The sequence below is a fragment of the Bufo bufo genome, chromosome 1 (assembly GCF_905171765.1).
Source record: "Bufo bufo chromosome 1, aBufBuf1.1, whole genome shotgun sequence".
Lineage (NCBI taxonomy): Eukaryota > Metazoa > Chordata > Amphibia > Anura > Bufonidae > Bufo > Bufo bufo.
Genome location: NC_053389.1, coordinates 214,911,971 through 214,924,092, shown reverse-complemented (window position 1 = coordinate 214,924,092; position 12,122 = coordinate 214,911,971). Strand labels below are relative to the sequence as shown.

The following is a 12,122-nucleotide window of genomic DNA, read 5'->3' as shown; positions in this document are numbered from 1 at the left end:
TAAAGCAGCTCAGCCTGATTCACTTCCATTGAGCTGAGCTGCAATAGCAGACTCAAAGCATGGACACATATGGCACTGTTTTTAGAAGAGAGCAGCCATGTTTTTCTAATTCCGGACAACCCCTTTAAACCCTGAAATCAGACTGCTGAATGCACCAGCACCAAGTGCTTACTTCTGCCTGCTTGAGGATATGGGAGCACAATCGTCTTGAGTATGTCCTGCCGATTTAAAGGGGTTGTCCCATCATAGACAATGGGGGCATATCACTAGGATATGCCCCCATTGTCTGATAGGTGTGGGTCCCATCTCTGGGACCCACACCTACGCCGAGAATAGAGCGGGGAGAGCAGTGGCAGGCCACCGGCAAGCGTTCTCCCCATACAGTACAAGTGAATCGGAGCGGACCACGCTTAGGCGGCCAACACTCCTAATTTATTTCTATGGGGCCGACAGAAATAGCCAAACCAGTGCTCAGCTATTTTCGGTGGCCCCATAGAAATGGAGGGCGGCTGCATATGCGCCTTTCCCCGCTTTATTCTCTGTGTAGGTGGAGGGCGGCTGCACATGCACCTTTCCCCGCTTCGTTCTCGGTGTAGGTGTGGGTCCCAGAGGTGGGACCCGCACCTATCAGACAATGGGGGCATATCCTAGCGATATGCCCCCATTATCTATGATGGGCCAACCCCTTTAATAATGATAAACCTAAATTCTATACATTATATAATAAACTACATTACAAATAATCGGCTTGCTTTATCATATACTGGTCTTTGATAATCCCATGCGTGGCCGGATGCTGCACCTAATTTATGATGAGGGGTTCACCTGGTCATAAATTAGGCACAGCACTGGCAGTCCCCTGCGCCTGAACTGGTATCTATGCTTTTTGTCTTCTGAGGCCTTCATGTGGCATACTGGTTGCGTATAGTGTAGGGGGGCAGTCAGGGAACTGGCAAGGGACTGGCAATGCCCAGTTGTCAATTTATTTATACATTTCTAGGAGGAAAGACAGAGAAATTGCACAACTTACAATTCAAAGATGTTCTATAAATGTTATTTTATGGGAAATAAAAGTATTTACTAAAACAGATATGTAAGGAATGATGACAGCTCCTCTTTTACATTAAACTTTTTACTGACCTTATAATTGTTGTGAGATATGCCATAGTCTCCAATTCTGACAGTGAGGTCAGAGGTGAGAAGGCAGTTTCTTAGGGCAAGATCACTGAGTAATAGAGCAAAATAAAATCAATTAAAAGGATTAGAAACATAGAAACATAGAATGTGTCGGCAGATAAGAACCATTTGGCCCATCTAGTCTGCCCAATATACTGAATACTATGAATAGTCCCTGGCCCTATCTTATATGAAGGATGGCCTTATGCCTATCCCATGCATGCTTAAACTCCTTCACTGTATTTGCAGCTACCACTTCTGCAGGAAGGCTTATCCATGCATCCACTACTCTCTCAGTAAAGTAATACTTCCTGATATTACTTTTAAACCTTTGCCCCTCTAATTTAAAACTATGTCCTCTTGTAGCAGTTTTTCTTCTTTTAAATATTCTCTCCTCTTTTACACGGTTGATTCCCTTTATGTATTTAAAAGTTTCTATCATATCCCCTCTGTCTCGTCTTTCTTCCAAGCTATACATGTTAAGGTCCTTTAATCTTTCCTGGTAAGTTTTATCCTGCAATCCATGTACCAGTTTAGTAGCTCTTCTCTGAACTCTCTCCAAAGTATCAATATCCTTCTGGAGATATGGTCTCCAGTACTGAGCACAATACTCCAAATGAGGACTCACTAGTGCTCTGTAGAGCGACATGAGCACCTCCCTCTTTCTACTGGTAATGCCTCTCCCTATATACCCAAGCATTCTGCTAGCATTTCCTGCTGCTCTATGACATTGTCTGCCTACCTTTAAGTCTTCTGAAATAATGACCCCCTAAAATCCCTTTCCTCAGATACTGAGGTTAGGACTGTATCACTGATTTTATATTCTGCTCTTGGGTTTTACGCCCCAGGTGCATTATCTTGCACTTATCAACATTAAGTTTTAGTTATCAGATTTTTTGACCATTCCTCTAGTTTTCCTAAATCCTTTTCCATTTGGTGTATCCCTCCAGGAACACCAACCCTGTTACAAATCTTTGTGTCATCAGCAAAAAGACACACCTTACCATCGAGGCCTTCTGCAATTTCGCTGATAAAGATATAAAAAAATATGGGTCCCAGAACAGATCCCTGAGCTACCCCACTGGTAACAAGACCATGGTCTGAATATACTCCATTGACTACAACCCTCTGTTGTCTGTCCCTCAACCACTGCCTAATCCATTCAACAATATGGGAGTCCACGCACAAAGACTGCAATTTATTGATAAGCCTTCTATGTGGGACAGTATCAAAAGCATTACTAAAGTCTAGATAAGCGATGTCTACTGCACCTCCGCCATCTATTATTTTAGTCACCCAATCAAAAAAATCAATAAGATTAGTTTGACATGATTTCCCTGAAAGTAAACCCATGCTGTTTTTCATCTTTCAATCCATGGGATTTTAGATGTTCCACAATCTCTCCTTAAGTATGGTTTCCATTAATTTCCCACCATTGATGTCAGGCTTACTGGCCTAAAGTTGCCCGATTCCTCCCTACTACCTTTCTTGTGAATGGGCACAACATTTGCTAATTTCCAATCTGCTGGGATGACTCCTGTTGCCAGTGATTGGTTAAATAAATCTGTTAATGGTTTTGCTAGTTTCACCGCTGAGCTCTTTTAATAGCTTTGGGTGTATCCCATCAGGCCCCTGTGACTTATTTGTATTAATTTTAGACAGCTGACTTAGAACCTCTTCCTCTGTAAAGACACATGCATCAAAGATTCATTAGTCTTCTTTCCTAACTGAGGTCCTTTTCCTTAATTTTCCTTTGCAAAACTGAACAGAAGTATTCATTGAGGTAGTCAGCTAGTTCTTTATCTTCTCCATATACCTTCCTTCTTTTGTTTTTAATTTGGTAATTCCTTGTTTTAGTTTCCTTTTTTCATTTATGTATCTGAAGAATTTCTTATCACCTTTTTTCACTGACTGAGCTAATTTCTCTTCTGCCTGTGCTTTAGAAGCTCTTATAACTTGTTTGGCCTCTCTCTGCCTAATTTGCCTGTCATCCTCGTTTTTTTTAATTTATAATTACTAAATGCTATCTTTTGTTTTTAATGATTTTGGCCATTTCTGCTGAGTACCACAGTGGTCTCTTCCTTCTTTTTGCTTTTACTGACAAGCCTAATGCAATTTTCTGTTGCCTTCAATAGTGCCACTTTTAAGTAGTCCCATTTCTTCTGGACTCCATTGAAACAGTTCCAATCTGATAGGGACTCGTATACTACTAATCTAATTTTAGAATAGTCAGTTTTTCTAAAATCTAAAACTTTTGTTTTTGTGTGGTGTGACTGGTGATCACTAGATCCCAAGCTTTCCCCTACAGTAATATCAGATACCAAATTCCTATTTGTGAATACTAAATCTAAAATGGCCTCCTTCCGGGTTGGCTCCTCAACTACTTGCTGTAGAGATAATCCCAGTAGGGAATTTAGAATATCTGTACTCCTGGCAGAACTAGCTATTTTGGTTTTCCAGTTTACATCAGGAAGATTGAAGTCTCCCATAATGATAACTTCCCCCTTCAATGTCATTTTAGCTATTTCCTCAACTAGTAGATCATCTAATTCTTTGACTTGGCTAGGTGGTCTATATGGTCAGGGGTGAGTGTACTGACCTATGGTGGGACGCCACCACGGCCAGGATATGCAAGAACCGAGCAGCCAGCAGTGAGTAACCATAACTAACTGCATGTATACACAATAACCCCCTATAAGGACTAACACCCATAGCGATCAGAATTGATACCCAACATTGGTGATTGTGATCCTATGATGCCAGATAACATATGCTAAATAATGACAGTGTATAACTAAGACTAACAACTACTCATCATGAATGAACCACTGGCAATAACAGAAAGTATTACCAGTATATTGGAATCAACACTAGGATCCTATCAAGCGCACCTTATCAAGCAATATCATAAGATATATCATCGATTAATCTTTTTTTGCAAGATATGTCATTTATTGTCTGACCTTTTATCTTTTTTTTTTATACATAATAGTGTTTATTTTTTAATCGTCTCTTATATATATATGTATATATATTTATAATGATTTTTTTTATATGGATTTTTTAATGTGCACCTATACAAGATGAAGTTATGTGAATGAATAAATATGTTGTATCCACTATATATGTCCAGATATTGAGTGCCCACTATATCCACATCGGTCTATATATCACACCTACACAAGTTACCTTATGATTATCAAGCTGCAAGGTAACCCAAACTGACTCTAAATTGTTCTCGCTAACTTGTATAAAATAGATTTTATGCTATCTCTCACATACAGGGCCAGCCCTCCCCCTTCTTGACTTCTCTGTCTTTCCTATATAGAGAGAACCCTGGTATTGTTATATCCCAGTCATTACTCCCATTGTCTCTCATTAGCAAATTGCATTTATTATGTAGAGAAATTTAATACAAGGCACTTAATAATTTATTGTGATTGCTCATATTGCCCTCCTTTGCTGGCTAGACTTATTTTAAATCACATTATCCACTGCTCAGATCCAGGGGTTACGACCGCCCTGCAATCCAGCAGTGGTGGCAGTGCTTCCACACTATAGGATAAGTGCCAACCTCCTCCAGTGGCCATGGATGCACACTATAGGGGGGAAGGGGAAGGGGATCTCATTCACTTGTAGGAGAACCAGTCTCTAGTGGCTGCTGATATAACATGTGCTGGAGAGAGGCGTGTATGTAAGCGGCTGAACACGGCGTGCCTCCATTATACACCAAGGAAACTTGTATCCAGTACTGGTGCCTGGTATTAGTGACCATAATATATATATAATGTGTGAAGACAATGGTTTGTGGTGCCAGCACTTGCTGTAAACATATTTTACATTCTATTACTTTGCTGATGGAGTTTAGGCTGAGGGCTGATGGAGGAGGTATTTTTTGACTGACGTCTGAGGGACAAGGGAGTTTGAGTTAGGGAGATGGATTTTTGGCTGACGTCTGAAGGAGGAGGGAGTTTTGGCTGATGGAGGAGGGCTGATGGAGTTTTGCCTGATGGAGGAGGGAGTTTTGGCTGATGTCTGAGGTAGGAGGGAGTTTTGGATGAGGGAGGAGGGAGTTTTGGATGAGGGAGGAGGGAGTTTAGTCTGACGGAGGAGGGAGTTTGGTCTGAGGGAGGAGGACTGATGGAGTTTGGGCTGACGGAGGAGAGAGTTTAGTCTGACGGAGGAGGGAGTTTGGTCTGAGGGAGGAGGACTGATGGAGTTTTGCCTGACGGAGGAGGGAGTTTTGCCTGACGGAGGAGGGAGTTTTGGATGATGTCTGAGGATGTCCTAATATGTATGCCGTACCCCCAATATATGTTATGTGTGCACTGTAAGGTAATTTTGAAGCTTTTCTACTGTTTAATGTATTGTAGCTGTAGAATATGTAATCCATCCCACCCACTGTTTTTCCTCTTTACGCAATGTAGTAGTAATAATAATCATCTAGTAAAAAGTACCATGAATGATAGGTAAATAGGTTATATAAAGGGTTGCTATAAGGGATTGCTGCAGATTGTGTAAATGTCACTGCATCCTATGTTGTTCCAAGCAGGAAAAAGTCTGACTGACAATCCTCTACCTGCACATCCATTTTTAGGCCTCATGCACATGACTGTTTATTTGGTCCGCATCTGAGCCGCAGTTTTTGCGGCTTGGATTCGGACCCATTCACTTCAATGGGGCCGCAAAAGATGCAGACAGCACTCTATGTGCTGTCTGCATCCGTTGCTCCATTCCGTGGTCCGCAAAAAAAATATAGCATGTCCTATTCTTGTCCGTTTTGCGGTTTTGCAGTTATATCAATGGCTGTCTGTGCCGTTCCGCAAATTGCGGAATGCACACGGATGCCATCCGTGTTTTGCGGATCCGCAATTTGCAGACTGCAAAACACACAACGGTTGTGCGCATGAGGCCTTATATAGATTAGGTGGGATATTCTTCAGATCCACCATGAATTTCAAAAACAGCAGATCAAAGGCTTGGTTAACCCATATATGACAACAATATGCTTGTACCTTAATTCATAAAACTATTTAAAGCATTAATAGGACTGGTAATGTACCTATGATTTTTACAAACTTCTCATATGTAATAAATTTAGATTGGTAGAGGTCTGGGTGCTGAGATCCCATCTGATTGCCCTCTTGTTTCTGCTTTGCATGTGAGGAGAGCCAAGCGTGCTTGTACAGAAAGCCCTTCACCTTCTGTGGATCCACACAGAAAGAAGAGTAACTAGGGGCCCAGCGCTCAGCTGAGAGATTCTCCCTCCTTATTTCAATGATCTGTAGGGGTCTCAGCACACAGACATCCACCGATCAAAACCTATGACATGTCACCATGGACTATGACATATCAATACTATGTAAAAGATGACAAATGCACAGAATATACACTACCTGTGGATGTAATTGTTTTTATGAAGATGCATCAGTCCAAGCGTTATCTCATATGCCATTCTCTGCAGGGTCGTAAGGTCGCATGTTAAGAGGTCAGGGGTCATTCCATCAGCCTTCCTCTGTGCTCTGAGATACCTTTTCAAATCTCCCTACAAAGAATAGAAAAGATGCAAAAAGAGGTCAGTGCCGAGCATCTGCTAAACTGAAAAACCTGGCAAACAGCACTGTACATAAAGGGAGAATCTGTAGCAAAATGTTACGTCCTGCACAGAATAGAAATATACAGAGAAGAATTCTGACTAGCCACCCACCCACAGGCCATAGCACTAAATGGGAAGGTCCACTTAACGACTGACACATGGAAAAGTACTTTTGGCCAGGGACGCTACGTTTCCCTGACGGCACACTGGGTGAACGTTGTGGAGGCCGGGAGCGAGTCGTACCCTGGGATGGCACAGGTGCTACCGACGCCAAGGATTGCGGGCCCTACTTCCATCAGGATTTCCACCCCCTACATTAGTGGCTGCAACCCCCCCTTCTCCTCCTTCACTTCCACCTCTGAATTATCACCTTGCAGCACCAGTCAGCCATCAGTCAGTAGCTGGAAGCAGTGTAGCACTGCATTGGGGAAGCGGCAACAGGCCGTGCTGAAACTAATTTGCTTAGGTGACAAACAGCACAACGCCGCAGAGATGTGGCAGGGGATAAGGGACCAGACAGAGCTGTGGCTCTCGACACTCAACCTACAACCAGGCATGGTTGTGTCTGATAATGGCCGTAACTTGGTGGCGGCTTTGGAGCTCGGCAAGCTCACACACATACCATGCCTAGCCCACGTGTTCAACTTAGTGGTTTCTCAAAACCTACCCCAATTTGCCTGAGCTACTGGTGAAGGTGCGCCGCGTGTGTGCCCATTTCCGAAAGTCATCAATCTACAGCTGTCGCCGGTCTGGCAACACTGCAGCAGCGCTTGCAATTGCCAGCTCACCGACTGTTGTGCGACGTGAGCACGCACTGGAACTCCACGTTCCACATGTTGGCCAGGCTTTGTGAGCAGCAGAGGGCAGTAGTGGAATAACAGCTGCAAAATGGTCATCGCCTTTCGAGTCAGCTTCCGCTCTTCACAAGCAACTCGTAGGCATGGATGTCTGACCTCTGTGAGGTTTTATGCAACTTTGAGGAATCAACACAGATGGTGAGCGGTGATAACGCTATTATTATAAGCATAACCATCCCACTTCTGTGTCTATTGAATGATGATGATGAGGAGGAGCTGAAGACGGTTACTATAGAGTGTAGTACCCATAGCAGGTTTATCTCCATCTGTTCAGCGTGGATGGCCGAAAGAGGAGGAAGAAGATGATAAGATTGAGAGTCATCCCTCCTGATGAGGACAGTGAAGTCTTGTCTGTTGGGACTCTGGCGCACCATGGCGGACTTGTGTTAGGACTGCCTTTCCCGTGACCCTTCGCGTGGTACGCATTTTGGCCAACACTGATTACTGGTTGTTCACCCATTCTCGACAAGCAAAATGGTGCAAGGTCCTTGTGTAAAATTGCTCCATAACTTTCCAGCTCACAATGCTGGCAGCAGAGTACGTAATTCCTTGGGCAAACCCGAGGAGGGGAGGGGAACACACAGTAGTTTCAACAGAGGCAGGGAAACCACTCTCCAAGGCCTGGGACAGTTTCAATGACACCCTGCCAGCACCCCTCACCCTGATGCATGGCCTAGTGTCACAAGGAGGGAAAAGTTTTGGAAGATGGTGAAGGAGTACATAGCAGACCGTCTCAGCATCCTCAGTGATCCCTCTGTGCCTTACAACTACTGGGTGTCCAAGCTGGACACGTGGCACGAACTGGCGCTCTAAGCCTTGGAGGTGCTGGCCTGCCCTGCCGCCAGCATTTTGTCAGAGTGGGTATTTAGTGCTGTTGGGGGTATAATAACTGATAAGCGCATCCTCCTGTCAACTGAAAATGCTGACCGGTTGACTCTTATAAAAATTAACAAGGCCTGGATTGCCCCTGACTTCTCTACTCCACCAGAGGAAAGCGGCTGAACATAAAGGCACTTTAACTGTGGCTTTTATGGTGTATTGAATACACTGTATTCCCATGCACCCCTTCCACCACAAAAAAGGGTATATGGTTCAATCTTCCTTTTCTCGTCCTCCTCCTCCTCCATCATCATATCAACGTGCTTATTAGGCTGCCCTCGCTTCTAATGTTTTAGAGGATCAAGCACTCAGCAGCAGGCCCCTCGCCCCTAATGTTTTAGATGGGCAGATCAGCAGCAGGCCACTCGCCCATAATGTTTTAGGCTACTTTCACACTACCGTTCAGAGCGGGTCCGCTTGGTGTCTGCTCAGACGGATCCCGCTCATATAATGCAGACTTGGGATCCGTTCAGAACGGATCCGTCTGCATTATATGATTTTGATGGTTAGATCAGCAGCAGGCCCTCGCCCCTAATGTTTTAGAGGGTCACCAGCATGCAATCAATAATAATTTTTCAAGGCTGTGCTATGATGCCCTCCTTTATGTGTAATAAAGGGTGTATTGGAGTGCCGGTTCTTATAATTTTTGGCAGCCCTTTCACTTAGTGCCATATGCTTTATGAGTGTAGGAGTCCCACTACTTTAGCAATTGTACCACAATGTGAATGCAGGCCCTCCTTTATGTGATATACAGGTTGTATCGGACGTGCGCCTCTTCCTTGTTATTTTTGGCACAACACTTGCACTTTATATACAAGTAAATATACAGGAAAGAATGTTTCCTAACCAATTTTTCCTCTAAAATCGATTTTATCTTCGGTCTGTAAAAGTGGCGTTACTACTCGCGACAACATGCGTTCCCAGTAGCGACCCCTGGAGTCCAAGATGCATCCAGACATCCTCCCCATGCTGATTCCCAAACCATTTCAGTCGTGTTTTCCCATCAATTTCTGATCTTTTCCCTGCTGAACCAGACACCTTCCCCTCTTCACAGCTGGGGCGTGCCTTGTTTAATGCCCTCTAATTCTCCAAGTGACTTCCATTGTGCTCTGGTGCTCTGTAGAGCACCCGAGCTTCAAAAAGTGTTCTACTCGAGCACAAAAGCACACCCGACGCACTTTGGTGCTCGATCAACACTAAGGCCATCATGTACACAGCCCGTTTTTTGCGATCCGTATACGGAACCATTCATTTCAATGGGTCCACAAAAAAACGGAATGTACTCCGTATGCATTCCGTTTCTGTATTTCCGTTTTTCTGTTCCATTGAAAGATAGAACATGTCCTATTATTGTCCGTAAATCACGTTCCGTGGCTCCATTCAAATCAATGGGTCCGCAAAAAAAACAGAACACATACAGAAATGCATGTATTGCAAATTTTATGCCCAGCCCAATTTTTTCTATGTAATTACTGTATATGCCATACGGAAAAAACAGAACGGAAAAACGGAACAGAAACGAAAACACCCACGGAAACAAAAAACAAAACAACGTATCCGTGAAAAACAGACTGCAAAACACTGAAAAAGCCATACGGTCGTATGCAATAGACCTAATTCTGAGGTTACGCTCCCTTTAAAAGAGACCACACTAATCATCTAAAATAGATATCTGTCACCTCTGATGCAGAATCCTGGGAGGTGATGTAACCCTTGATCACAACTAATAGCCCCTTAGGGTGCATTCACATGGTCTTAAAGAGGACCTTTCACCAGAATAAAACATCTAAACTAACTATACAGACATGTAGAGCGGCGCCCAGGGATCCCCCTGCACTTACTATTATCCCTGGCCGCCGCTCCGTTCGCCCGGTATAGGCTCCGGTATCTTCATAGTTAGGCTCCACCCAGGGGAACCTGACAGCGTCTCCTTCTCCCAGGCTGTAGCGCTGGCCAATCGCAGCGCTCAGCTCATAGCCTGAGAGGTTTTTTTTTTCTCTCAGGCTATGAGCTGAGCGCTGCGATTGGCCAGCGCTACAGCATAGGAGAAAGAGACGCTGTCAAGTTCCCCTGGGTGGAGCCTAACTATGAAGATACCGGAGGCTATACCGGGCGAACGGAGCGGCGCCCAGGGATAACAGTAAGTGCAGGGGGATCCCTGGGCGCTGCTCTACATGTCTGTATAGTTAGTTTAGATGTTTTATTCTGGTGAAAGGTCCTCTTTAAGTGTTTTTTGCGGTCCGCAAATTGCGGATCCACAAAATTTGGATACTGGCTGTGTGCATGCTGAATCACAGTGCAGGCCCATTGACTTCCATTTGGCCACTCTGTAAAACATAGGATATGTCCTATACGTCGCCGCAACATGTGGACCATGGACTACAAAACATTTATGGTTGTTTGAATGCACCCATAGTGTCAGCCAGATTCATGCCCCTGCTGATTCAATACTTATGGCATTTTTTAATTTCATAATATTTATTTTATTTATTTTATGCACTTACTGTATAAGCGCTACTATATTCTGCAGCACTTTACAAACATTAACATAAAGTTGATTGTATCCAAGGACAAAAGGTAACCAGAGGTATCCTCTTATGTGGCAGAGGTTTCTGTGGGCGCCCTGAAGCACCTCCTATACTGTACCCCTACGGCTATGCCTGTGAAGTTGCAATATGTGGAGCAGAGATCCATATTGAATTGAATTCTCATTTTTTTATATTTACAAATTTTTAAGCTTCTTTATATACACTCACCTAAAGAATTATTAGGAACACCATACTAATACGGTGTTGGACCCCCTTTTGCCTTCAGAACTGCCTATATTCTACCAAGGCAGTGATTCAACAAGGTGCCTGTAGCATTCTTATGAAATGTTGGCCCTCATATTGATAGCCGATAGCCATCTTGCAGTTGATGGAGATTTGAGGGATGCACATCCAGGGCACGAAGCTCCCGTATTGCTCTATTGGGTTGACGATCTGGTGACTGTGGGGGCCATTATTAGTACAGTGAACTCATTGTCAAGCTTCAAGAACCAATTTGAAATGATTCGAGCTTTGTGACATGGTGCATTATCCTGCTGGAAGTAGCCATCAGAGGGATGGATACATGTTCTCATTCTGTTTACGCCAAAATCCGGACTCTACCATTTGAATTTCTCAACAGAAATCGAGACTCATCAGCACAGGCAACATTTTTCCAGTCTTCAACAGTCCAATTTTGGTGAGCTCGTACAAATTGTAGCCTCTTTTTCCTAATTGTAAGTGGAGATGAGTGGATTCACCCGGTGGGTCTTCTGCTGTTGTAGCCCATCCTCCTCAAGGTTGTTCTGTGTTGTGGCTTCACAAATGCTTTGCCTGCATACATCGGTTGTAACGAGTGGTTATTTCAGTCAACGTTTGCTCTTCTATCAGCTTGAATCCAGTCGGCCCATTCTCCTCTGACCTCTAGCATCCACAAGGCATTTTTCGCCCACAGGACTGCCGCATACTGGATTGTTTTTCCCTTTTCACACCATTCTTTGTAAACCCTAAGAAATGGTTGTGCGTGAAAATCCAGTAACTGAGCAGATTGTGAAATACTCAGCCGGCCCAAGTCTGGCCACCAACACC

General features: G+C 43.9%; 1 protein-coding gene across 1 annotated transcript in view; it reads right to left on the bottom strand.

Annotated features, from left to right (window-relative positions):
* The window catches only part of LMTK3 (lemur tyrosine kinase 3), a 116,161-nt gene that overhangs the window by 33,160 nt on the left and 70,879 nt on the right, over positions 1-12,122 (bottom strand). The window contains exons 7-8 of the mRNA XM_040415605.1: positions 6,573-6,721; positions 1,141-1,225 (exon numbers count right to left, since the gene is read on the bottom strand). Coding sequence (XP_040271539.1) covers positions 1,141-1,225; positions 6,573-6,721 — 234 coding nt within the window. The remainder of the gene's footprint in view (positions 1-1,140; positions 1,226-6,572; positions 6,722-12,122) is intronic.